The sequence below is a fragment of the Dipodomys merriami genome, unplaced genomic scaffold (genome assembly GCF_024711535.1).
Source record: "Dipodomys merriami isolate MVZ:Mamm:240054 unplaced genomic scaffold, mDipMer1.0.p SCAF_143, whole genome shotgun sequence".
NCBI lineage: Eukaryota > Metazoa > Chordata > Mammalia > Rodentia > Heteromyidae > Dipodomys > Dipodomys merriami.
The window spans coordinates 982938-1009945 of record NW_027202749.1 but is presented as its reverse complement, the minus strand read 5'-3'; the positions used below and the strand labels follow the sequence as shown (position 1 = coordinate 1009945).

General features: G+C 62.4%; 2 protein-coding genes across 4 annotated transcripts in view; one reads left to right on the top strand and one right to left on the bottom strand.

Moving 5' to 3' along the window:
* The window catches only part of Letm1 (leucine zipper and EF-hand containing transmembrane protein 1), a 30195-nt gene extending 19425 nt beyond the window's left edge, over positions 1–10770 (top strand). For both annotated transcript variants that reach the window (XM_070021679.1, XM_070021678.1), the window contains exons 11-14: positions 3829–3963; positions 5992–6179; positions 6938–7076; positions 7884–10770. In XM_070021679.1, coding sequence (XP_069877780.1) covers positions 3829–3963; positions 5992–6179; positions 6938–7076; positions 7884–8033 — 612 coding nt within the window. In that variant the 3' untranslated portion in view covers positions 8034–10770. The remainder of the gene's footprint in view (positions 1–3828; positions 3964–5991; positions 6180–6937; positions 7077–7883) is intronic.
* A 2684-nt stretch (positions 10771–13454) lies between these two features.
* Fgfr3 (fibroblast growth factor receptor 3) lies at positions 13455–26990 on the bottom strand. Of its 2 annotated transcripts, none has more exons than XM_070021676.1 (17): positions 26895–26990; positions 21938–22207; positions 21665–21718; positions 20305–20474; positions 19924–20047; positions 19657–19847; positions 18026–18170; positions 17417–17604; positions 16933–17081; positions 16566–16687; positions 16386–16496; positions 16122–16312; positions 15919–16041; positions 15771–15841; positions 15440–15577; positions 15174–15279; positions 13455–15047 (listed from the first exon to the last, which is right to left on the bottom strand). In XM_070021676.1, the coding sequence occupies exons 2-17, from the start codon at positions 22110–22112 to the stop codon at positions 14901–14903; spliced, it is 2205 nt and encodes a 734-aa protein (XP_069877777.1). In that variant the 5' UTR covers positions 22113–22207; positions 26895–26990; the 3' UTR covers positions 13455–14900. The 2 variants fall into 2 exon arrangements, with proteins under 2 accessions (XP_069877777.1, XP_069877778.1); XM_070021677.1 differs by having other exon boundaries at positions 16933–17078.
* Positions 26991–27008: the final 18 nt, after the last annotated feature.

The following is a 27008-nucleotide window of genomic DNA, read 5'->3' as shown; positions in this document are numbered from 1 at the left end:
CTCTACAGAAGCCTGTTCCGGGATCACCTGCTGGATGACGGGACATGGGACCTCCGAGGGCCCAGGGCTGGGGAGTGTGGGTGGCTTCTCCATCCCCGGGCACTCTTGGATGCTTCTGCCCTGGGGACCCTGTAGCTCACACAGGAGTGGATCTAGCCCGGGATCGATCTGTGGGCGGATGGAGACGGTTTGGGAGCCAAGCAGCCGAGAGTCCTGAGTGGGAGATTATGTCCAGGAAGGTCTCAGCCTGGCGGTCACATGAGCCTCTGGAAGAGCACGGGCTGGCTGGCTGGGAGCTCAGGAGAGGGCCTGGGGCGTTGAGCCCTGAGCACTGCCTCTGGTGCCAGGCCTGTAGTTAAAAGCCAGGTCCAGCCTGCTCTCCTGGGCTGCAGGGGTAAGCGGAAGCTCTTCTGCGCAGTGTGAGGAGGGTAGGGAGCGCATGGGGCAGGACCAAGTGGCTTCTTTGTGGAGACTGGCTCGGCCTGGGATAAGCCCAGCAGATGTGTAACAGCAGGGCCAAAGTCCTGAGAAAGCAGATGGCTGCCAGGTCAGGGCTGGAGCCGACTCCAGGCAGCCTAGCCTGCCGCTTGCAAGGTGGATGGCCCACAGACTTGGGGCCCAGGTTCCCGGGGTTGGTAAGCCCGGATTGGAGGGGCAGGCCGGCTCAGTGCTGAGGAGCTCTGGCTCCAGCACATGCCCAGGTGTGACCAGCATAGATGAGAACGTTCTTAATGAACCAGTGACCGGGATGCAGCTGTCCCATAAGAATGGCTGTACAGGCACCATGGGGAAAACAAGCCAACTCCCATTTTGAAGTCTCCACAGTAGCACATGCAGATACCTTTCTGTGCTCCTGGAAGCCTAGGGGGCTGGTTGTCCTGCATGCCCTGGCCCGGCCTTCACACCCACACCTCAGCCTGCCCACACCAAGGCCACACCCACACCAAGGCCACACCCATACCTCAGCCTGCCCACACCAAGGCCACACCCATACCTCAGCCTGCCCACACCAAGGCCACACCCATACCTCAGCCTGCCCACACCAAGGCCACACCCATACCACGGCTCCACCCACACCTCAGCCTGCCCATACCAAGGCCACACCCACACCACGGCCCCACCCATACCTCAGCCTGCCCACACCAAGGCCACACCTATACCACGGCTCCACCTACACCTCAGCCTGCCCACACCAAGGCCACACCCACACCAAGGCCACACCCATACCACAGCTCCACCCACAACCTTCACACCCACACCTCAGCCTGCCCACACCAAGGCCACACCCACACCACAGCTCCACCCACAACCTTCACACCCACACCTCAGCCTGCCCACACTACAGCTCTGCCCACACAGCCTTCACACCCACACCTCAGCCTTCCCACACCAAGGCCACACCCACACAGCCTACACACCCACACCTCAGCCTGCCCACACTGGAAACCTGGTAACACCAGGCCACACACTTACACCACAGCCATGTCCACAGGCAGCCTACCTACAAAATGGCCAGGCCCCATACAGCCCCCCTTCCACATCACAGTCCTAACCCACACTGCAGCCACGCCCACCACACATCCACACCACCACCACACCCACCACAGCCCAGCCCACACTTCAGCCACGCCCACCATACATCCACAGCACTGCCATGCCCACCACACATCCACAGCACTGCCACGCCCACCACAGCCCAGCCCACACTGCAGCCACGCCCACCACACACCCACACTTCAGCCACGCCCACCACACATCCACACCACCACCACACCCACCACAGCCCAGCCCACACTTCAGCCACGCCCACCACACATCCACACCACCACCACGCCCACCACAGCCCAGCCCACACTGCAGCCACACCCACCACACATCCACACTGCAGCCACACCCACCACAGCCCAGCCCACACTGTAGCCACACCCACCACAGCCCAGCCCACACTGCAGCCACGCCCACCACACATCCACACTGCAGCCACACCCACCACAGCCCAGCCCACACTGTAGCCACACCCACCACAGCCCAGCCCACACTGCAGCCACACCCACCACAGCCCAGCCCAAACTGCAGCCACACCCACCACACATCCACACTGCAGCCACACCCACCACAGCCCAGCCCACACTGTAGCCACACCCACCACAGCCCAGCCCACACTGCAGCCACACCCACCACAGCCCAGCCCAAACTGCAGCCACACCCACCACACATCCACACTGTAGCCACACCCACCACACAGCCACACTGCAGCCACGCCCACCACAGCCCAACCCACACTGCAGCCACGCCCACCACACATCCACACTAGCCACACCCACCACAGCCCAGCCCACACTGTAGCCACACCCACCACAGCCCAGCCCACACTGCAGCCACGCCCACCACACATCCACACTGTAGCCACACCCACCACAGCCCAGCCCACACTGCAGCCACACCCACCACACATCCACACTGCAGCCACGCCCACCACAGCCCAGCCCACACTGTAGCCACACCCACCACAGCCCAGCCCACACTGCAGCCACGCCCACCACACATCCACACTGCAGCCACGCCTACCACACAGCCACACTGCAGCCACACCCACCACAGCCCAGCCCACACTGCAGCCACACCCACCACAGCCCAGCCCACACTGTAGCCACGCCTACCACACATCCACATTGCAGCCACGCCCACCACAGCCCAGCCCACACTGTAGCCACGCCCACCACACATCCACATTGTAGCCACGCCCACCACACCATGACCTCACGCCCTCAGTGTGGCTGGAGAGGAAGGAGTGAAAGTCCATTCACAAGTAGTGTGAAGACCATTGGTAGTTGTATCATTTCCGGTATTATTCCCAGAGAGGGTTGCCTAGGGGTAAAGATGCATCTAAGAGCTGTGTCCAAATAGGAGTGGTGAGATAAACGAAGGCCTCAGGGAACAGAGGGACTGAGCCCCTCCTTCCCAGACTCGGTAGCTAAGTGTGAATTCCAGCAGGGGGTATTCTTGAAATTGACAGGCTCATGTTAAAATTTATGGAGGAGTGAGATTCAGAGGATCTAAAATAGCCAAGATGGTCCTTAGAAAAGTAGCAAAAGGCTGGGTGCCCATGACTCACAACTGTAATTCTACCTGCTAAGAAGGAAGTCAGGAGAATCACAGAGATCAGCTTGGACATAAATGTTTGAGAGGTTCCCCTTCTAAACCTAGAGCCGGGAGGTGGTGTGCTGCCGGCACCCACGGCCATGTGGGAGACTGACATTTTGAGGATTAAGATTGGAGGCCAGCCGTTTCCATTGAGAGAAGCTGGGTGTCGTGGTACCTGTCTGTGATCCCAGCCCTGCTGAGGGCTAAGGGGTGCCAAGCAAGAAGTGAGACCCTTAAAAAAGCAGCGGCAGGGGCTGGGAAGGTGGCTCAGTGGTAGAGCGCTTGCCTTGCATGCCTGAGGCCCTGGGTTCGATTCCTCAGCACCACATAAGCAAAAAGAAAAAAGCCGGAAGTGGCGCTGTGGCTCAAGTGGTAGAGTACTAGCCTTGAGCTGTAGAGCTGAGGGACTGCGCCCAGGCCCAGAGTTCAGGCCCTATGACCGGACCCAAAAAAAAAAAAAGCAGCGGCAGAGCATGTGCCTTGCATGGATGAGGCCCTGGGTTCGATTCCTCAGCACCACATAAGCAAAAAGAAAAAGCCAGAAGTGGCACTATGGCTCAAGTGGTAGAGCGCTAGCCTTGAGCTGAAGAGCTGAGGGACAGCGCCCAGGCCCAGAGTTCAGGCCCAGGACTAACAACAACAAACTTGTTATGCCTTCACTGTCTGCTTGTTACTTCTTTCCAGGAAGAGGAAATAACCAAGGAGGAAATTGACATTCTTAGCGATGCCTGCTCCAAACTGCAGGAGCAGAAGAAGTCCCTGATAAAGGAGAAGGAAGAGCTGGAGCTGCTGAAGGTGGACGTCCAGGACTACAATGAGGTGAGGGAGAAGCTGTGGGGTCGAAGGTTTCCACTCAGGCAGCTCGGAGCGGGCGGCTGGCCAGCCGGGTTCTGCGACTTGCAGAATGAAAGCCTCTCAGCCACCAAAATACTCGAGTGATGCTTAAGTGTGGGAAAAGCTAGCCAGAGGAAATGTGAACAGAAAATCAAGTTACATACTCAAAAGGCTGAGATCTGAGGATCCCGGTTCAAAGCCAGCCCAGGCAGGAAAGTTTGTGAGACTCTTATCTCCAATAAGCCACTAGAAAACTGAAGTGGTGCTGTGGCTCAAGCGATAGAGCACTCGCCTTGAGCTGAAGAGGGCAGGGACAGCGCCCGGGTCCAGAGTTCAAGCCCCATGACCGACCAAAAAAAGAAAAAGGAAAATCAAGTTACAAGTCAACTTGAAAATCAAGCTGAATTTTGGCTGGGATATATAGTTCAGTGTAGATCACTTGTCTAGCATGTGTGAGACTCTGGGTTAGATTTTCAGCATGAGGAAAAAAAGGGAAAAAAAGAAAAAAGGAAGAAAGAAAAGGAAAACAGATTTTACTTCAAGTTTCCACCGTGGTTCTAGCTGGACCTCTTTCTTGGTAAATGACATCTGCCAAGCCCACAGTAGAAGGTCTGAATGCCGTGGTAGTGCCTGTGTTTACTCATTGATGAATGAAATCTTTTTCTTCATTCTTTGTTTATTTTTGCCAGTCCTGGGGCTTGAACTCAGGGCCTGGGCACTGTCTCTGAGCTTCTTTTTGCTTAGGGCTAGCGCTCTACCACTAGAGCCACAGCACCACTTCTGGCTTTTTCTGTTTTTGTGGTGAATTCTGTTTTCTGTGTTGCATGCTAGGCAAGCACTCTACCACTGAGCCATGTCCCCAGCCTCACCATGCTTTCTGACAGACTTCCTGCTTTCATTGTGGTTTCCTTGGCTCCCTCTGTCCCTCTATTCTCTTCCTCTCTCTTCCTGTGCATACTAGGCAAGAGCTCTACCACTGAGCTACACCCCAGCACTTACGGATGACGTTTAAATTGTATTTTTTTTGGTGCTGGTGGCCCATGCCTGTAATTCTAGCTACTCAGGAGGCTGAGATCTGAGGATCGTGGTTCAAGCCAGCTTGGGTAGGAAAGTCCACGTGACTCTTTTTTTTTTTTTCTCCCCCACCCACCCCCATGAGACTCTTATCTCCAATTAACCACCAGAAAAACAGAAGTGGTGCTGTGGCTCAAGTGGTAGAGCTTGAGCTGAAGAGCTCAAGGACAGTGTCCAAGCCCAGAGTTCAAGGGCTGGGAATGTGGCTTAGTGGTAGAGTGCTAGCCTTGAGCAAAAGCAGCTCAGGGACAGTGCCTAGGCCCTGAGTTCAAGCCCCAGGACTGGCAAAACAAAACAAACCAAGCCCAAGCCCCACGACCCACAAAATAAAAACCTGTTATTAATATGTCTAAATTTGTATGAGATATGGAAGATTTGTCTTTCTATGGATGAAATTTGTGTTTTATCTTTGTGTGTGTGTGCGCGCACGCACGCGCATATGTGTTTACAGTATTGGGATTAAACCCAGGGCCTTGTGAGCTAGTCAGACACTATACCACGAACCTACAGTCCCAATTCACCTTAATCAGCTCACTACTTTTTCTTTTTTTCTTTGTTTCTTTTTTTTCTTTTTCTTTTGTTGGCCATGGGGCCTGAACTCTGGGCCTGGGCGCTGTCCCTCAGCTCTTCAGCTCAAGGCTAGTGTTCTACCATTTGAGCTACAGCACTACTTCTGGCTTTTTCTGTTTTTGTGGTGCTAAGGAATCAAACGCAGGGCCTCATGCATGCAAGGCAAGCAGTCCACACTGAGCCACTTTCCCAGCCCATCTTATTACTTTTTCAAGTTAAATTTAATGTAGGGCCCATAAGCCACGTATATATGTGTATGTATATTCATATATGTATATATATATATATATATATATATATGTATATATATATATATATATATATATGTATATATGTGAAAACTTTACAACTGCAAATAATTTTCATTAGGACTTGCAAGAGATCAAGAAAGAGCTTTCAAAGACTGGTGATGAAAAATATGTGGAAGAGTCCAAAGCCAGCAAGAGACTAACGAAGCGGGTCCAGCAGATGATCGGGCAGATAGACGGCCTGATTACACAGCTGGAGGCCGGGCATCAGGCTGGCAGGCTGGGCCCAGCCGAGGGCTCGCCTGCAGGGTGAGTAAGTGGCCCAGGCGGCCACTCCTGCAGGGCAGGCGCTCTGCTCAGGTCTGAGCTTGGGCCATAGGGCTTATCCTCCACGGCTAACTGCCCTGTACAAGCCCAGGTCCAGCCAGAGGCCCAGGGGCCTTTGCTCCTATTTTTCACTTATTTACCCCGTCTTCCTTCCTCAGTGTGGACTTTACCTATGCAAGGCACATCCGTCTCCTTCCTCCCCTTCCCCTATAGTCTCCCCTTAGGTTCTAGTCTCAGCCCTGCCTCCCCTCAACCCCCCCCGGACGTGCAGTCAGTACATGTCCTCTGTTCCCGGTATGTCCCATTTGACAGCAGTGGCTGCCCCATGCCCCTGGGATCTAGTTCTGTGTGGGCTTCCCACACATCCAGACCACAGACTCCATGCTGTGGGCAAGTGGCTGGCTGTGGGGCCCAGCCCCTCACCCGATGCCCACTTCTTCAGATGTCACCTCTTGGATTAACTGTTGGCTTTGTGGCAGACGTGGGCTGAGGACCACTGCAGAGAGTCCATGGCAGTTCTGGCCAGGGGACAGACACACGGGAACCTGGTGTCTGGTGCTGTTCGTGGCAGCATCCTGGGCGGCTGCGCCTGGCAGAGGAGAGGGTGTGGGAGCGTCGCCGTGCGCATCCATGCACATGGCCCCAGTTCTCCTGGGCCAGGCAGGGCGCTGGCAGGAGCCATGAGGGCAGGGCCAGGGGCAGGGGACTGGCTGGTGCCACATGTAGGCTGTGCTCCCCAGGGAGGATGTCATTAGTGTCACTGAGCTTATCAACACCATGAAGCAAATCAAGGACATTCCAGAAAACAAGCTGGTGAGCCTGGCCTCAGCCCTGGATGAAAATAAGGACGGCAAGATCAACATCAACGACCTCATGAAGGTGGGTCTCCGTGAGGCCTGCGCCCCACGTGGTTGGAGGGGCCGCTGCCGCGGAGCCCAGGCAGGGCGCGTGCGGGGAGGGCTGGGGAGGCGGCGGTGCCGCGCCTGCCTAAGTGGGGGTGTGCACCCCAGCACTGCCAGGACAGACAGACAAAACCGCTTGCTGAAGCTTCAGATGTGCTGGTGAGCCAACAGCCCTGGCTTTGCCGCAGGCTTTGTCTCCTGCCACGAGACCCACACTCACCCTGCGCCTCGGCCCTCGTGGGACAGTGTCCCTACCGGCTGCCGGCCCTCGGCCTGTCTGCTGGGGCCCTGGGCTCCTCCGAGGAGGCTCACTGTCGGGGGGTCTGTGGCCACAGGTAGTCGTGAATGGCAGCGCCACCGCCCTTTGCCCCACCTGGACCCCTCTCTGCATACTCACAGACCTGGAGGTGGGGGCGTCCCTGCCAGGGCTCCCAGGAGATGAACAGGACCCCTCCTGCGTGGGAAGTGGCTTCCTATCATTTGCATTTCTGAGAAGAATCTGGGAAGTTAGGAGTCTCAGGTGTCTGTGGTTTCAGTTCTGTTGAAGAGGACAGGACAGCAGTGTCAGACACTTTCCTGCCCCCTCAGTCTGCATGGCTGGGGCGTGGGCCCCATGGGCTACCTTTCTGCCCTGGGAACACGTCTAGGACTGGCCCCAGGCCCCCAACAGGGTGGCAGGGCTGTGGTAGCCCTAGGTCGGCTGGAGGAGCGCGGCGTGCCTAGGGGCCAGGGCCGGGGGGGCAGAGCCTGGGCTGTGCACGGACCCCATCTCCCCTGTGTGCAGGTGATTGACCTGGTGGACAAAGAAGACGTTCACATCTCCACCAGTCAGGTGGCTGAGATTGTGGCAACCCTGGAGAAAGAGGAGAAGGTGGGGGAGAAGGAGAAGGCCAAGGAGAAGGCTGAGAAGGAGGCCGCAGAGGTGAAGAATTAGGACCGCCGGGCTCCCCGTGGGGCCTCCCGCGCGCGTCTGCCTCCGTCCCGCCGCGCCAGCCCCGTGGAGTGGCCTGAGAGTGATTGCTTTGAGGTGATTCTTAGTGGCAGATCTAATATTTTGTCTGGAATAAATCAGAAACTTCCATAATCAAGTAATTTTTAATTTTCATCATTCCACGAAGATGTCAGTCTGAGCCTCCGGAAGCCTCCGGGAGGTCTGGCGCAGCCACCTGTGGACCCCGGCCCCTGAGGGGGCTCGGGCCGGGCTGGGCAGAACGACACCTGCGGGCTGTGTGCCCTGCGCCCCCTCCCCCGAAAGGACAGTGAGGACCTGGTGGACTCTCAGCCCCCGTGTGCACCACGTGGCTGCCTGCGTGTCCCCAGAGGCCGTGCGGGGACAGGAACAGCCGGACTGAGCACCCAGTGCTGGCGGGGACACGCCCAGCCTGTGGGCCGCGTCTGCTCCAGCTCCAGCTCCGTCCTCTCTACAGCGGGAGGCGTGGCCTCTGACTCACACCTCTCCCTGGCTGGCGCCAGCGGCTGGCGCACGCGGATCCCCTGCTCACTGTCGCTTTCTTGATTTGCCATTGATCTTCACCTGACTCTTGAGTGGAGTGACGAGGACGGCGTTTTTACCTGATGGTCTGTGCATCTGGCAGTGCTGAGACACCGTGAAACGCTGGCAACGTGGCATCTGTGCTGGCGTTTGCACCGGGCCAGGAGGCCAGTGTGGGCACCCCAGGCTGTGGGAACCCCAAGCCGGCTCTGACTTCTAGCAACACCAGGCGCCCGCCCGCCCCCCCCCCCCCCCCCTCCGGCAGCCAGGACCAGCCCAAAGCACGCCTGGAGCGCGGCAGCCCTTCACCTGCAGCTCGGAGCACACTCACACTGGAGGACAAAGAGCCGGATGTCGTTTCCACACAGCCTTGCCTCCTGCTCTGTGTGTCCTTGGTGTGCTGCGGCCCCTTCAGAACAAAGCTGGGGGCAGAGCTCCTGAGGGACTGGCCGCTGGACAGGGCGTCCCGAGACGGCTGGGCACAGCAGCCCTGGGCCAGGCGCAGGGCTCCCTGCTGAGAGAGGCCTTTCTCACTTGGTGAGACAGAAGGTGGGGGGTCAGTCCTGGGGGTCCCGTGGCCACACCCCTTTCACCCTTGGCTCTGTCACACCCTTTTGAAGTCTGGGCCAGGTACCAGTGAGGAGGCCGAGGGAGAAGGATCACAAGGTCCAGGCCAGCCTGGGCTGTGTATTACCATCTGTCTCGGGAAAAAAACAAAACAACAACAAAAAAAAAACACCAAAAAACTGTTGTTGAGGAAGCCAGGTGCTGTGGCTCAAGCCGGGGATCCTAGCGACTGGGGATCTCGGCTCAAACCAGCCTACAGGAAAGTCTAAGACCAAAAGGCCAGAGTAGAGCTGTAGTTCAAGTGGTAGAGCACCCTTGAGTGAAAAGGCTCAGGGACGGCGCCAGGCCCCGAGCTCCAGCCCCAGGACCAGCACTAAGGAAACTAAAAAGTAAAATAAAAGTATGTCCTTTAGGGGGACTTAAGCCATAGGAATCTGGAAGACATAGGAACAGATGCATGGGGCCTCTGAAGTAGCCGGGAAACAGAAGCACCCAAAAGTGATGCGTTCTCAGCTCACTTTGTTCTCGGCTACTGACACAATTGGAGCATGATCTCCTTCGCCTGTGAGCGGGGTGCAGCAGCAGCGGGGCCTGACAGGCGCTGTCCCTGAGGAAGGAGGGCCCATGTCCGCGCTGTCCACGGCCTTGTCCCCTGCTCCCGTGGCGTTTCCTAGTGTCCGGCTGCTGCTTGTTGAGCACCGGCTTTGTGGTTGCCAATTCCCCCACAGAGGAGATGGCTTCCTTGGCCCCGGGCACGTCCGTCGCGTGGGTGCTCCCGTCCTCCGGGGCCTCCTGCACTGCTGCTGTTCCCTCCCCGCCTCCCACCTCCCCGGAGGCTGGGGCCGGCCTGCTCTCACCCTCCTAAGGCAGCAGGTCTAGGGGAGCCTTTTGGGTCTCGGAGGCTTTCTGCCCCTTGTCCCGCACTTGCTTCCTGTGCCCAGCCTCCCTCCGGAAGCTGCATCCGTGTCGGGGACGCAGAGGACGCGGGTCCTGGTTAGGTTCAGTCTGGCAGGTGCTTCAGCCGTCCATCTGCGGCTGCCCTGTGCCTGGCGAGGGGCGGGGGTGTCCGTGCCCTTTGAACAGGAAGCCGGCGCCGCCCCCGTCCCCGGGAACACCTGCTTCTCCCGCAGGGGTTCGGGAAGGCGGGCCGGGTGTTGGGACTCCCCACGCGCAGTGCCTTCCCCAGCGGCCCCCACCCGGTCTCAGGCCACCCACGCCGCGCTGGTGGCGTGCCGCAACAGGGCAAATCGTGTGCCGCCCGCTCCGGCCTGGGCCGTGTGTCAGCTGCTCTTTAGAGATGGGTTTGTTTGCTTTTAAAAAACCAGAACATCAAGCCTACGTTCCTGCAGCAGCTCAAAGTAATACCTGAGTCTGTGGAGAAGGGCAGTTAGAGATTAAATCACTTGATTTTGTTCTGGGCTGTGGGCTCCATGCTGAGTGCTCAGGTTCCTTGGGGGTCCCCTGCTGTGGCCTGAGGGGACCCTGGCGTTGCGCAGCCTGGGACACCAGGCCGGCTTGCTGCAGCGGGAGTCCACTGTGTCAGACTGTGCCTGGTGATGTTTTCTAGACGACTCACTGTAAGGCGGTGATTTAATAAAGTGCCACTTGGTGACTTGCTGCCTGTGATGTTGATAACCTGGCCTGCCAGGTTCTTGCCTCCTAAGGCTCAAGGAGCCCTGGAGCCCAGACAATTATTACCCAGGCTGTGCCTACAGAGGCACGGCCTTCACCCAGGCCATGCTTCTGAAACACGCCTGGGGCCCCGATGGGGAGGTGGGGGGGTGATGGGTCTGTCCTGACCTCTGGGGGGTGATGGGTCTGTCCTGACCTCTGGGGGGTGATGGGTCTGTCCTGACCTCTGGGGGGTGATGGGTTTGTCTTGATCTCTGGGGGGTGATGGGTCTGTCCTGACCTCTGGGGGGTGATGGGTCTGTCCCTGACCCCTGATGGGGGGATGATGGGTCTGTCCTGGCCAGGAGGTTTCCTTGGAGGTGCAGTAGTAGTCCATAGCAGAACCCAGTGATCCTGAGATTGTGCAGAGGGCTTTGTGGGGTTAGCCTTCGGACCCTTCCCTCAGGTTCCAGCTGGGGTTGGCTTGGTGGAGAGGGTCTAGGCAGCAGGACAGACATGGTGTCCATCTCCACCCAGCCACCTCAGTGGACAGACCGCCCTCCCCGAGCCAGGGTGCTAGGGCATATCCAGCAGCCTCACCCTGCATCAGCATTCATGCGGACAGTGGTTCCTGAGGTCAGATCTGAGCCCACTTGGGCCCCTAGTCTCTGGGGGCTGTGGCCTGGGTCACCGGGGTGGCCAGCTGGGCTGAGCAGGCCTGGAGCACTGGCCAAGGGTGGGCCTGGACGTGGGCCTATTCCTCTTCTTTGTTAAGTTTCTTTCAAAGCCTCAAGTGCTCAGCTCACAAAATGCCAGGGCCGGCTGGTGGGAGAGCCAGCCTGAGCATCCCCTCCCCAGCGAGGGTGAGACATCTGCCAGCCGTGAGAGCCGGTGTGTGCAGCAAAGGTGAGACTAGGCAGGGTGGCCTTGCACTTGCCCCTCCCCGTGTTCCCTCCTCGGCCCCGTGTGCTGTGATGACAGGCGTGAGCCACCACACTCCTCAGCCCCGTAGTGATTCCTGATTGATGAAAAGAAAACCTCAGGGGCTGGGAAGTTGGCTCAGTGGTAGAAGCGCTTGCCTTGCAAGCCTGAGGCCCTGGGTTCGATTCCTCAGCACCACATAAGCAAAAGGAAAAAAGCCGGAAGTGGTGCTGTGGCTCAAGTGGTAGAGCGCTAGCCTTGAGCTGAAGAGCTGAGGGACAGTGCCCAGGCCCAGAGTTCAGGCCCCACGACTGGACCCAAAAAAAAAAAAAAAAAAAAAAAAAGAAAACCTCAGGGCTGGACCAGTTATGTCTGTTTCTCCCTGTGAGAATGGGTTGTTGGGCGCAGAAAAGGCAGCTTACCCGCCTTCTGGAGAAGCTGACGGCCCTGGGAACCACAGCCATTGGCTGGTATCAGGCCACAGTTTTCCCCTGTGCTGGCTGTCCAGAGCCAATAGACTAAGCGCCACCGCACATGGCCGAAAGGCAGAGCCTTCCTGGGAGAGCCAGGACCGTTACAGACCGGAGCAGACTGGAAACAGCACCCCGAAGCTCCTGACTAGCAGCATCCCGGCCATCGCTGCCGCTCCTTGCTCCCGCTGGACCGGGAGCAGGCCAGATCCTGGGTGCTCCCCTTGCTCCCGTGGCTGTCGTTTATCTCCAGAGCAGACACTCAAGGGCTCAGCTGGGACAGGACTGGCTCAGCACACTAGAGGGCGCGCCCAGCCCACACTGCCCGCCCAGGCAGAGGCCAACCGGATTGGGAGCGTGTCCTCCACCTAAGCCTGCCAACCATTGCTTCCCCGCCCCACCGCGACTGGTGTCCATGCACTGCACCTCAGCTGCTGGCCTCTGCAGTGCCTGCCGCCCAGGGGCCTGCTCCACCCTGGCCACTCACCAGGTAACTGCATGGCCGTGCCAGCCTCTGGGCGGGGCCGGGGGCTTGAGGCATCGCCGAGGGGAACCAGCCAGCCTGCGGGCCCCTTCAGACTGCATCCTGGCGGGGTCTAGGTTGGAGTGCCAGGTGCCAACGGCCAAAGCCCTGGCCACCCTGTCCATCCGGAAAGTCTCCTCGCCTGGAGAGTGGGGCTCCCAGAGGGCCCTGTCCCAAGACAGGTGAGACATGACAGAAGCAAGTGGGGCGCTGCCTAGCACCGCCCTGCGTCTCTGGTCTGCTTTTGCAGACCCACTCCCCGCTCCAGCCCACTGTCCTGGCACAGCTGCCCTATCTGTCCTGGATGTGCCGGGTCCAGCATGTCTGTGTGAGACACAGGCGCCACTGGGGCACACTGTGGACCTGGGTTTGGGTGGGGGCGGGGAGCTGGCCAGAGCCGCTCCGTATGGGGCCTCAACTACAGCCCCCTCCTCCCCCGAGGTTGGATGCGTCACAGGACGGGGACCTGGGCATGACCCCCAAGTCCCACAGGTCCCAAGGAGCTGGGCACTCAGAGCACGTGTGCCTCGCTGTCCACAGAGCCCCAGGCTGCTCCCCGGCTGATGCGGGGCCCCTGCAGCAGCTGCAGACCTAGGCAGGGTCTGGACAGGCCCTCGGGGCAAGGCGCTCAGCTCCCTGGAGCTGGACACCAGCGCCTCCATTGGGGACGTGGCAGCTGCCCCTGGCCTCATAGCTGTCCTCTCGGGACAGACCCCAGAGCCCGTCAACACTAGCAGAACCGCGGGGACCCAGGAAGAAAGCAAAGGAGGGCAGGAGGGGGCACCAGTCGTCTCTTTATTTTGGGGAAGTGCACAGGCTAGGTTAACAAATATCACGCCTCCCGTGTGGGTGGACAAACTATGCATCCGGGCCCCGGGAAGAGCCACCCTGGCCACTGCCCTGGCTGGCGAGCAGGAGACCGGAGCCTGCGGCCCATTAACAGTACAAAAAGTAACAAAACTGAATTCACGGCTTTCTCTTCCAAGCTTTGAAAGTAGCAATCCAGGCTATTAAAGTCTAGAAGCATTGCGTAAGAAGTGTTAAGTCTACAGCAAATACACCTTGTAAAAACTCAATAAATTATATATATAGATATATATAGATATATATAAACTTGTAACATCTAATAACATCTGCGGCTGTGCGGGCCGGCACCTGCTGGGAACACACAATAATTAGAAGAATCTGTAGGAAAATACCAGCTCGCTTTGAGTTTGAAAAAATACATCTCCTAAAGAAAAATCCTATGGAAGTCTAACTTCCCTGCCAAAGACGGCCAGAAGGAAATGAAGTGCTCACTGACCGCCTCTAATGGTGAAGGCCACTTAGTTCCGAGGGGCCTCAGCCCTGGTGGGGGCTGGACGTACATTCTAGTCGACCCCTCCAAATGCAGGTGTTAATAAGTTAACATTGGAATCTCTGCCAATACGAATGTGCGTGGAGGGCGGGGCTCCGGGGCTGATAAATAGCTTTACACATATACAGGTCCAGGTACAATTTTTAAAACAAAACTGTGGCACCAGAAACGCCCCTTGCCCCTCTTCTCTCTCTCCAGTGAGACCCCGCAGGGCCTGCTCTCAGGCCTCAGCCTCTTCCACATAGATACTCTTTATATATATATATATATAATATATATTATATATATATATATGGGCATGTATATATATATATCCATCATATACACATCTATTTATATAAATGTACACTTGCTTCTGGAATAAACCTTTCAGAAGGTAAAGCCTCCCTCCAGGTACCCGTAATTTCAGTCTCTGAGGGGCGGGGTGGGCAGCGGGGAGGCCGGGAGGTGCATCCTGAGACTCGCTTCCTGGCGCAGGTGCTGCGTGCAGGTGGGAGGCTCAGGGCGCGTGGGCCCCCCTGCAGGCTCAGCTTTGGGCACTGGAGGGCCGAGGTCCACCTTGGACACAGAGCCCGGCCCTCCCCAGGGTGGGCCGCGAGGGCCAGGGCCCCCAAGGATGGCACATTCTACGTTTGGTGGCCCTAGAATCAGGGCCCCCGGGGCTCCTGGCTCTGGCCAGTCAGGAGGATACTGGACAGCAGCAGAGGCTCCGGGGGCATCTGCACCCAACGCCGGAACACGTGTGTGTGCAGGCACGGGGCACAGCCTGGCCTGCCTGTCGGTGCCAGGCTCGGGCGGGCGGCCCGTTCACACCAGCAGCAATCTCACAGTGGGGGGGCTCGGCCTGCAGGGCCAGCCCTTCACGTCTGAGGGCCCCCGCTGCTGGGTGGCGCTGGGGACAGCAGGTCGTGGGTGAAGACGGAGTCGTCTCCCGAGGAGCTGGAGCTGGGGGTATCTTGGCCACCTGGTGAGTACTGCTCGAAGGGCACCGACAGGTCCAGGTACTCCTGTGGGCAGTGGTCTGGTGAGGGCCCGGCGGTGCTCGGCGGTGTCCGAGGGCCTGTCCCAGGGACCCCGGGGACCCAGGGACCTGGGGACGGCCGTGGGGGGCGCGACGGGCTGGCAGCACTCACGTCGGTGGAGGTAACGGTGAGGATGCGGTCCAGGTCCTCCACCAGCTGCTTGAAGGTGGGCCTCTGCGAGGGCGCGGCGTGCCAGCACTCCCGCATGATCATGTACCTGGCAGCGGGGGTGCTCAGGTGTGGCTGGCCCCAGGCTGCTGCCCCCCACCCGCTTTGGTGGGTCCACCACAGGGCAGGGGCAGGGGCAGGGGCAGGGGCAGGGGCAGGGGCAGGGGCAGGGGCAGGGGCAGGGGCCCCAGGGCGGCGGGCCTGCTCACAGGTCGTGCGTGCAGTTGGCTGGCTTGTCCATGCGGTGGCCCTCCTTCAGGAGCTTGAACAGCTCCTCCACGGGGATCCCCGGGTACGGAGAGCCGCCCAGCGTGAAGATCTCCCACAGCAGGACCCCGAAGGACCAGCTGCAGTGCACAAGCAAGGTCATGCGGCTGCACCGGCGCTCCCTCGGGCCTCCCTCCCCCGCAGGACACGCTGTCCACCGTGAGTGCGGTGGGGCCAGGGAGGCTGCGGCCCAGGAGCACAGCCCTCGGTGCCAGGGCAGCACCGCCCTGCCCCCGCGGTGCCCCGAGTGCCCACCCCGCATGGGACACGTACACGTCACTCTGGTGGGTGTAGACACGGTCAAATAGAGCCTCTGGTGCCATCCACTTGACAGGCAGCCGGCCCTGGGGGTGAGAGTGGGGCACGTTGGTGGCCACGTCCCCCAGCTGGGGCCCGCCCGCCCGCCCAGGCCGGGGCTCACGTTGGTAGTCTTCTTATAGTAGTCAAGATTGTGCACATCGCGGGCCAGGCCAAAGTCCGCGATCTTCATCACGGTGTCCTCGGTCACCAGCACATTCCGGGCGGCCAGGTCCCTGTGGATACACTGGGAGAGCAGAGACCAGAGCTGAGCCCCTCCGCAGTGGACCCCGGCGCCCCGTCTCCCCCTGGTCCCGTCACACTCACCTTCTGGGAGGCCAGATACTCCATGCCCCGGGCCACCTGGTAGGCGCAGGACACCAGGTCTTTGAAGGTGAGCTGCTCCTCGGGCAGCCGGCAGGCGTCAAACGAATAGTCCATGCCCGGGGGCCGCCGCGCCCGCAGGAACTCCCGCAGGTTGCCCTTGGCTGCGTACTCCACCAGCACGTACAGGGGCCCTGGGGACACAGGTGGCTTAGCGGGGCACCGGCGCCCAGGGGCCGCCCGGCCGCCCGGCGGGCCCACGCCTACCTCCCTGCGTGCAGGCCCCCAGCAGGTTGATGATGTTCTTGTGCTTGCCGATCATCTTCATCATCTCCATCTCGGACACCAGGTCCGATAGGTCCTTGTCGGTGGCGTCATCTGTGCAGAGAGTGGGTGTCAGCCGGGACCCTGAGCCCATCCAGTGCCCCACGCTGGCTTCCCACTCACCCTTCAGCATCTTCACGGCCACCGTGACGGGCTTGGCAGCGCGGTCCTTGTCGATGCCGATGGCCTCTGCCATGACCACCTGGCCGAAGCAGCCCTCCCCGAGGGGCTTGCCGAGGGTCAGCCTGGACGGGGGCAGTGGCTGAAGGTCAGCCTCGCCGAGCACGAAGCCCCCCAGGCCGGCCCTGTGCGCTTGCTCTCGGGTTGAGGCGCCCCAGGTCTGGTGCCCGGCTGTCGTGCCCTCGGGACAGGCCCCTGGAGGAGGGCCGTGTCTCCCAAGGCCCTCAGCCCCACCCACTTTCCATCTAGAGCCCATGGGACCGTTGCTCCTGCCCGGGCCCCCTCCTGTCCCTCCGCAGGGCTCACTCACTGGGCCCGGGACAGCTCCCACTTGGGGTCAGCAGGCAGCTCCAGCTCAGAGACGTTGGCCAGCACGGGGCCCTCTCCTGAGGACAGCCGGGCGATGCGGACCAGCGGCGTGTTCGAGTTCATGGACGAGCTGGACTCCAAGGACACCTGCTTGGGTCGGCAGGGAAAGGTTGGTGCCATGCAATGGGTGCAGGGCGGGGAGACCCCCAAAGACAGCAGCCCCACGGCCGGGCGGGGGGACCAGGCCTGCGCCCTCTAACACGTCACGTTGCCCAGTTACTTAGGCTGCATGTGGAAAACAATGGGGGCGGGGGGGGGGACAGGACAGCAGAGGAGGCGTCTGGCAGAGCCTCGGCCCTGGATGCCACGGTCCCCCCTCACCTTGAAGGACCAAGGCAAGGATGGAGTGGGGGCGGGGGGAGGGGGGAGGGGAGGCCCGGGCAGGCAGACAGGCCGTTCGAAACCTGGTATCTACTTTCTGTTACCTGTCGCTTGAGCGGGAAGCGGGCGACCTTGTGCAGGGCCGGGGAGCCCAGGCCTTTCTTCGGGGGGGTGCGCAGGCGGCAGAGCGTCACGGTGGCCACCAGCAAGATGAAGAGGAAGAAACCCACCCCATAGCTGAGGATGCCCGCGTACACGCTGCCAGCCTCGTCCGCCTCCACCAGCTCCTCTGCTGCAAAGACAGGGCGTTGAGGCCCAGTCGGCCTCTCGGGTGGGAGCCCGGGGCCAGAGCCGCAGGCACCGGCGGGGAGGGAGGCCGCGGGGCTCAGAGTGGGTGCCTTTGCCTCGGCACCCCTGGTCGCCCTGGTGCTTCAGACACGTCAGTCAGGAGGAGCCAGACCCGGGAAAGAAGGAGCCAGCCGAGCCAACAGCACCCACACCAACACCCGAAGCCAGGAGATGCCAGAGCCGCAGGGGGGCCGTGGGGCTGCCGGGAGCGGGAAGGAAGACCCCGCAGGACCAGGCTCGGGCCAGTCGCTCCCCACAGCAGACAGGAGCAGTGGGGTTCCCGGGCCCTCCCGGCAGCTTCGGCAGATCCTGAGCCAGCACCCCGAGAGGACAGGTGCAGAACAAGCAGCAGCAGGAGCCAGTACCTGGCAGCACCACCAGCCACGCAGAGTGATGGGAAAACCCGATAGAATTGCCCGCCAGGCAGGTGTACTCCCCCGCATCCTCAAAGGTGACATTGTGCAAGGACAGAACCTCTAGCTCCTTGTCCGTGGTGTTAGCGCCCGCAGTCTACAAAGAGAGGACAGAGCACGCTAGGCGGGCCCCGCAGCTCCCGGGCACCGCGGCACAGTCCGCAGGGTGAGGATCCAGCCAGGCTGTAAGGAAAACGCCGCCGCCACCACCACCTCGGCCGCCACCACGGGCCCTGGCGCACGCGGCCGCTGGTCCAGTGGGCCAGGGCCCTGCCGCGTGCATGGGCCCCCAGCCTGAAGCCGGCCCCTCCACCGGCGAGTCCTCTGTCCCGGGTGAGCGCGAGGTGCGCGGGCAGCACGTGCCAGCCCAGGCGGCATGCAGGTTAGCGTGGAGAAGGGGGGTGAGGGAGGATGGGGACGCAGGGACGGACGGGAGGTGAGCAGGGAGCAGAGTCCACAGCAGGGGAGGGGCGGGAGGCGGATGCTCAGACAGCAGGCGGCGTGGGCTCAGCCCCTAGCGGCCCTGGGGCCTGGCGGGAAGGCCCACGGGTGCAGAGGGCCGGAAGCAGGCGGTCACAGTGGTGGGCAGGGCTCCCGGTGCTGCCAGGCGGCCGTGGAGGAGCGGGAGGCAGGCGGGAGCTGGCGGGAGGGGCGTGCGGGGCGTGCAGCGTGCAGGCAGACACACAGCCGGCGCTGGCGCGGAGCTCGGCTGCCAAGCAGGCATGGGACAGAGTGGTTACCTGCGCGGGGCCCGTGAACGCGCAGCCAAAAGGCCTTCTCAGACACGCCTATGAAATTGGTGGCCCGACAGAGGTACTCGCCCCCATCCCGCTCCGACACATTGGCCAGGCGGAGGCGCGCATCGGCCTCCACATGCTCACTGATCCAGGACTGCGGGGACAAGAGACCCGGCTCAGGCGCGCCCTCGAGCCGGCCCGGCGGGGAAGGCAGGCCTGGGGACCCGCGGGAGGCCCGGCTGGGCGCCGGGCACAGGGACGCGGCAGGGTGGTGGCAGGCGTGGCTTCAAGGGGCGAGCTTCCTCCTGTCCACCCTCACAACCAAGCCCAAGCCCTGAGGCCGGCCTCGACAGGCGCCCACCCACCGCCGGGGTCCCGGCCAGCCCAGCCCGGGGGCGGCGGGGGGCACGGGCAGGGCCTCCGCGTGGCCTCCCGGGACTGCCTCTGTGCCGTTCCCCACCACCTGACCACTTGTCTCTGCTTTCCCTGTTCCAGCTGTCCCGTGGCCGTGGACCAAGCCACCGGCAGAGAGCCAGCACCACCAAGTGCTTAGCCGCCCCGGGGGCTTCGGCAGGCCCCGCCCAAGCTGTGGCGCCGCCTTCAGGGCAAAGAGGGAAATGCATCCTACCTCGAGAGGCACAGCTTGGAGCTGCGCACGGCCCAGAGCAGGGGTGAGGAGTGCTGGAGCGCAGCTCCCCTGCCCTTCCCTCCCATAGCCCCCTCCAACCCTTCTCCCACTGTAGCTCCCTGCCCCCCATCATGGCGCCCACCTCGAGCACGGTGACGGGGGGCGTGCCGTCGCTTCCCTCCCCGTGGCCCCCTGCCTCCCCCGGCCGCGTTGCCCACCTTGAGCACGGTGACGTAGGGCGTGCCGTCCGGGCCCACCTTGCTGCCGTTCACCTCCACGTGCTTCAGCCACTGGATGTGCGGCTGGGCGTCGCTGTACACCTTGCAGTGGAACTCCACGTCGCTGCCCAGCACCGCGGTCTGGTTAGCCGGCAGCCCCGCCTGCAGGATGGGCCGGTGTGGGGAGCGCTCTGTGGAGGCGGGCCGGTGGCGGGGTCAGGCACAGCCCTCCCCGGCCCCCCCCCCCCCAGCCAGCCCTGCCCTCACCCAGCACGTCCAGTGTGTACGTCTGCCGGATGCTGCCAAACTTGTTCTCCACCACACAGGTGTAGTTGCCGCGGTCGGAGGGCACCACGCTCTCCATGACCAGACTCCACTGCTGGTGCCGCAGCTGTGGGGGAGGGGGGTGAGTGCGGCTCCCCTCCAGCCCTGCCACGCCCGCCCGCGCCCGCCAGGCCCACCCGCGCCCGCCCACGCCCGCCTGCCCACACCCGCCAGCGCCCGCCCGCGCCCACCCACGCCCGCCAGGCCCACCCGCGCCCACCCACGCCCACCAGGCCCACCCGCGCCCGCCAGGCCCGCCCGCCTGCCCGCGCCCGCCAGCGCCCACCCGCGCCCACCAGGCCCACCCGAGCCCGCCAGGCCCACCTTGATGCCGCCTATGCGGTGCTCCCCGCGGAACTCCTTGCCGTTCTTCAGCCAGGAGATGGTCGGTGTGGGGTTACCGGCGGCCGGGCAGCGGAAACGAACTGTGTTGGCAGCAGGCACCGCCAGCAGCTTCTTCTCCATCCGCTCGGGCCGGGTCCAGTAAGGGGCCCCTGGGTGGAGGTCCGCATGGAGGAACCGGCGGGGGGAGGAGGCCTGCCCCCCTCTGCTTCCTCCTCTCCCAGACCCTCTCAAGAGCTGGGTCTCATCAGGGTGCTCTACCCCTCCCGGGTGTGTCCCAGCGACAGTCCCCCCCAGGGGGGACTGGCCGTGCCGGCCAGGCTGCCCACAGGAGTGGTGGCCTGGCGCTGCAGCTTTCTGAAGCACGCAGCCGTATTTGGGCCCAGGGCCCAGTTTCTACCCCTGAGTCACCCTGGACCTCCTGGGGTTAGCACAGAGACCACCCCCAGGTGGGTGTGAACAACACAGCCCCCTGCCCAACACACACACACACTGGCGAGGCTTCAGTGACTCCATGCTGCCCCCTAGCAGCCAGTTCCTGACAGGCACCCTGCAGCGACTGGTTCAGGCCACAAAGGCCACAAACACCAAGCACTGCCCACAAAGGCCTTTGGGGTGGAGGCGGCCAGGAGCTCCTGGGTCTGTGGGGCTGGGGCTGGGGGCAACTGAGCTGAGAATTTTGCTCCGCACATGCTGACAGCCATGGAAGGGAAAGCAGAAGCCGCAGCTCAGGACGGAGCTTGGCTCCACAGCCCCACCTAGGCCTCTCCAGGCCCCGTCCCCGGCTCGCCCCGTCACCCGGGGGGCTCTGCTCAACTCCTTACCTGTCCACCTAGCACCTCCCACTGCACCACAGACCCCGCCGTGAGCACCCCACCTGACCCTCACTACACACCTGACCCTCACTCTCCGCCACAGACCCCGCCGTGAGCACCTGACCCTCACTCTCCGCCACGTGTGCCTCTCTCAACACCTCAAACTCAGCTGCCTCAAAGTCAGAACCCCACTTTGCAGCTGGCCCCTCCACAGTCAGCTGAGCCCACGGTGCCAGGGCCGTGGGCCAGACCATAGGGCCTGGTGTCCTCCCCTGACCCTTCCCCCATGCCTGCTGCCCATCCGGGGGCCATCCCAGCCTCTAAGTGCCCCGCCTGGAGCCGCCACCCTCTCCTCCCTAGTACCCAGGAGCTACTCCCTGGCTTCTCAGTCCCTGGCCCCCGAGCCTGATCCACCCACTCATGTCCACACCACAGTCCCTCAGGCCAGCCTGGCTGCCCCATGCCCAGGCCTCCCAGACGTGGCAGGCAGGCCCCCCTTCCCCCAAGCCTGGGCTCTGCTCACTCACCCGTGTCTTCGGCCATGTCTTCCCCATCTTCATCATCGCCTGAGGATGGAGTATCTGCAATGCAGGTGTGTTTGTGACCCTGGGGTAGGCCCGTGGCCAGGGCCTGACACATCCTGGCCTTGGGGACCCTACTCACCCCAAGGGGACCCCAGGTGGCCCGCACAGGCCAATTATTCAGACAGCACTTCCTTGGAGGACTCTCCACTCTGCCTGGAGCCAGAGTGACCCTGGGGGCCATGCTGGGGGGAGAGGCACTGGCCTGCAGGTGCGTACCTGTCATGCGCACGCTGAAGCGGCACAGCACTCGCTGCGTGAGCCGCTGCCGGCAGCTGTAGGCCCCAGCGTCATCCTGGGAGGCGTTCAGCACCTGCAGCCGCTGGGGCCCCACCAGGATCCGGGGGGAAGACACCAGACCCACGCCGTCCTTGACCCAGACAGTGGGGCCCATGGGGCCACCCCCCGGCGGGCGACAGCTCAGCTCCACGGCATCACCACTGCCAAAGATCACCTGCTCCTGCTGGCCAGGCTCGGGCCCCGGGACCTCTGTGGGTGAAATGGGTAGACGTGAGGCAGGCGCCCAAGCCGCACCCTGCACCCCGCACCCCCACTTTGCAAACACACAGAGGGACTGCGGGCTCCACACGCTGCTCAAACCAGGGAGGGGCTGTTCCCAAAGAGCCTGAGCCTCACTGTGGTCTGAGTATGAAAACTAGGACTTCAGGGCCATTCAAAATGCCAGGAAGAGCTGGGTGCTGAGGGCTTACACTGCAGTCCTAGAGACTTAGGAGGCTGAGATCTGAGAACTGCGGTTTACAGCCAGCCCAGGCAAAGTCCATGAGACTCTTGGCTCCCACTATACACCGAGAAGCGGAGCGGCGGTACGAATAGTGATAATAAGAGTGCCGGACTTGAGTGAAAAAGCTCAGGGACAGCGCCTGGGCCCCGAGTTCAAGCCTGAAGAGTGGCGTGTGGGTTTGTGTGCATGCACACGCACGCACACGCACACGTGCGCGCGTACACACACACACACACACACTGCTGCAGGTGATGCAGAGGCAGGTGCCCGCCCAGCACGCTCAGGCTGGGTGTGCTCCTAACACTGCCCCCACCCCAGTCACAAAGTACTATTCTTCCGTTGACGTTTCCATTTGGAAATATAAACATAAAGATCCATCTCGATGACAGGTGGGCTGCATCTTGCTGGCCCACGGCTGAAGGAGATGCAGGATGGAGGCAGGATCCTCTCTCAGCACCCGACCTCCTCTCTTCACAGGCGTTAAGGAAAGCCAGGGGACCGACATACCCGGCTCAGCCACACAAGGGCCAGTTAGTGAGGTGAGCAAACTGGCCTGTGTGGGAGCTGAGCACGGCTTGGACGGGCCCCAGGGTCTGAGCGTGAGTGGTCTGTGCAGCGTGTGTGCCGGCTCCACGCAGCAGAACCAAGACCAAACTGCAGAAGGCCCCCAGCTGGGCCAGGAGAGGCCCAGGTAAGCTCACAAGGGGGCGGGGGGCCTAGGACCCCACCTCTCCGGATAAGGTCCAGGCCCAGGGAGGAAGCTGTCAGTCACCAGGTGAGTGGTTTAGCACTAGAGCCACAGAGTCTCAACCTGAGAGCTGAGAAGTTGGGGCAAACAGACACAGGTCTGTCTGGTCTCTCCCCTGCCTAGATGCTGCCCAGCTTCTGAGGGTCCAAAGGCCTGAGACCCAAGACCCCCCACTACCAGCAAAGCTGACCGCTACCCAGGCCTTCTTGCCAGGAGCAGTGTCAGGCATGGGTTGCTGGGCTTGGGGCCCGGGACATGGGTGGGTGGTCCTGCTGGTCAGGCCTCCTTCCCACATCCAGCTGGACTGGCTGCCCTATTACTTGTCATTCTGCCGACGCACGGCCTAGATTCGAGGCCCAGCCGCCTACACTGGCTCCCTGGCCAGGCCCAATTCTGTCTGTCCCAACTACACCAGTCCAGCATGCCCAGGGTCCACCAGAAGCCGCCACTCAGAAGGGTCCACCCTTGTCCCCAGAGGTACCCACAGGGCTTACATCCCACAGGGACCCACAGCGCGGAACACGGCCCAGGATGGGTCCACTCAGAGGGGCTCCTGGCCTCATCTCTGGCTCTCCAATACTGGTCACGGCCTGTGGGGACCACCCAGTGCCGGGGAGTGCCTGAGACCCCTCCCAGCCCCCCCCCACCCCCTGCCCCAGAGCCAGGAAAGGCCAGACCAGTCTTGGTAGCCTCAGCTCCAGGCCCCAGCCCAAAGGCAACAGCTTGTTGGTTCCGGTTTGGTCTGGGCAGGGACAACAGGTCAAGCCATTTGCACAAGTATTTGCTTCAGTCTGGTCCAGTGAAAGAAGGGGTGGGACACAAGGACACATGGACACACAGACACCCACAGGCACAGACACAGACATACAGAACAGCCCCCAGGCTACTGTGTCTGGCAGGGTGTGGACTGGGGAGAACTGATCTCATACTGACCGTCCCTAGTCAAAGGTCAAGGGTGGACCTGTCCACCCACCCTGCCTGCTAGATACCAGCAGAGGTCAGAGATGCCTGGACTTCAGGTGGCCTTAGGCAGCAGTGACTGCTTCTTGTGATGCCATCCCAGAGTCCAGAGGCCTGAGGGAGCTTGAAGATAGTTAGGCTGGGGGCAAAAAAGGAAGTCTGGTGTGGACCTGTGCCAAGCAGGCTCTGGAGGGCAGGCCTGCCACTTGAGGGGTGGGTGCACAGCTCCTGGACCCCAGCCCCCCGGGGGCATCCCTTCCTGGTCACCGGGGTCGGGGGACTGTTGCCTACTTGGGAGGGAGTGGCCCCATTCCTGTTTCTGACCCCCACCTGGAGCCCAGAGGGGACAGGGTACACGTCACGAGCAGCCTCTGGCACAGGCAAAGAAAGGGGGCCGGTGCTGAGCCGGGGTTCAGTTCCCCCATTAAAACCCGCTCAGGAGGTCTGGGATCCAGAAAGACCACTTCACTTGGTAATGAGCAAGAGCAGTGGGCTTGGATGTGCCCCAGGACACAGACTGGGCGATGGCCGCAGGCCTGGCTGGGGGCACCGGGCCCCCGTTTGGGGTCACTCTGGCGGAGGCTCCACTGCTGCTCACAGAACAAGCACCAAGTTCAGACTAAGCGTTTGGGTTTGGGAGCAAGACGGTCCTGGTCTCAGGGAACAGAGCACTGTGGTTTAAACAGGCCGCTCTCGGCAGGCAGGGTGTGGGGGGTGCCAGGTGTATGGCTGAATGGCCCGAGAGGAGGAGGCCCGACGCGATGTTCAGGGTCTAGCCTTCCTGCATTTCCACCTCCAAAAGACATTCCAAAGGAAAGTTTCGTAACAAAATGGGGGGGGGGCCTCCACCGGAGGCCAAGGAGCCTAATGAGGTCTTACAGGGATTATCAAACCTAATCCTCCAAACAACTGACCATTATCAGTCCTCTCCCTCCCGTCCCTCAGGTAACAGACTGGGTTCCAGGAGACAGCTCAAGCCCCGCAGGCAACCGCAGCCCGAGGTCGGGGGCAGCTCACAGAACAGTTGTTCACTTGTAAGCCTCTCTGCCCAAGCACCAGGGCCTTCTTTTGACTAAGAACCCTGGGCCCTCTCCAAAATCCACCTCTGGGCCAAACTACGGGCACCTCTGTGAAGCCCTAAAGCCCCCTGAGACCGCACAGTAAAAAAGAGAGGCCAAGGTCGCCAGTTCCAGTCCTGCGGCGACAGAGGAGGATGAGGAGGGGCTCCGAGGCTCAGGGGACAGAGGCCCAGGAGCAGCAGAAGTTAATGAACCACCCGAGGACAGCAGGGCTCAAAGTCCAGCCCTGCCCACAAGGGGTGAGGGGAGGCCGCAGCCAAGCCCTGGGAGGGGGGAGGCCCAGCCTTCCCCAGGTCCTCCTCTGGGTGTGGGGAACCTGCAGGCCTCCGGTGGCTGCCCGGGTGGCTGCCCCTTCCTCCTACGGAAAACATTGCCCAAGCGAAGCCAGGACAGAAGCTGCCCCTGTGGGCCTAGGGTGGCCGGAGCAGATGGGGCCAAAGTACCCCCCTCTCCTGCTCTTGACCCTCGCCAGCTCCTCCCGCCCGCCCCATAATTTATGTTCCTGGGGAAAGTGCCAACCAGGGCCTCTGTAAATTTCACGAGATCTTTGTATTTTTACTGCCCGGCCCATCTCGTTAAGGAACCGGATTAAGTTTATTGACCTATCAACTCCCTACCTACTTCACTAGCTTGGGGGACGTGGGGGGACAGTGCCGCACACCCCGGGACCGGTCCCCCGCCCGCGCCGCCCCTGTCTCCCAGCCCCCCCCAGGCCCCCAGCCTCCCCTCATCCTCCCCCCCCCACCCCCCCCCCCCGCCCCGCCGGCCTCCTCCAGGACCCCAGCCCCCTCCCCCCCGCCGGCCTCCCCCCCCCCGCCGGCCTCCTCCAGGACCCAGCCCCCTCCCCCCCCCCCCCCGCCGGCCTCCCCCCCCGCCGGCCTCTCCCCCGCCGGCCTCCCCCCCCCCGCCGGCCTCCCCCCCCCCCGCCGGCCTCTCCCCCCGCCGGCCTCCCCCCCCGCCGGCCTCCCCCCCCCCACGCCGGCCTCCTTCGGGCCCCCAGCCCCCCCCCCCCCGCAGGCGCATGCTAATGCGCCCCGCGCCCAGGCGGCCCGCGCTCAAAGCGCGCGCTGACCCCGGGCCGGCCCCTGTCACGCCGCTGAATGACACGCGCATTCAGGCGCCGGGCCCACTTTCATTCATAAAAAAATGACATTGTTCGGGAGGCCGCGGCCGCCGCCAGAGCAGGGGCCGGGGAGGGGCGGCCGCCATCTGCCCGGCCCGCCGCGGCCACCGCGGCCGCACCGCCCCGCCGGGCACAAAGGGGCGGCTGTTCGGGCCCGGCCCGGGCGGGCGGCGGCTCCCCGGGGAGGGCCCCGCGCCTGCGGCCGGCCGGCCGGGTGCCAGGCGCCGCCGTGCTCGCGGGGGCTCCGCGCGGCCCCCTCCCGGCCCGGCCGCCCCCCGGACCCCGACCCCCGACCCCGGGGCGCAGCCCGGCGCCCGCCCCGCGGGGAGCCCGTCCCCGGGCACGCACGAACCGGCGTCCCGGGGACCGCGGACCCCGCAGCAGGAACTTCCCGCCCGCGAGGGCCCCAGGACCCACGACGGCCGAGGAGCCCGCGCGGGCAGCCGCGCTCCCGCGGGGCGGCCTCGACGGCGGCGTCTGCGGGCCCCGGCCCCGCGCCCGCCCGCCCGCCCGCTCCTCCTTACCTGCCGCTCTCCGCACCGCGCGCTGCTCCGCGCCGGGGCGCTCGGAAGGGACGCCGGCCACCGCGGCCACGGCCACCGCGACCACCGCCACGGCCACGGCCGCGCAGAGCGCCC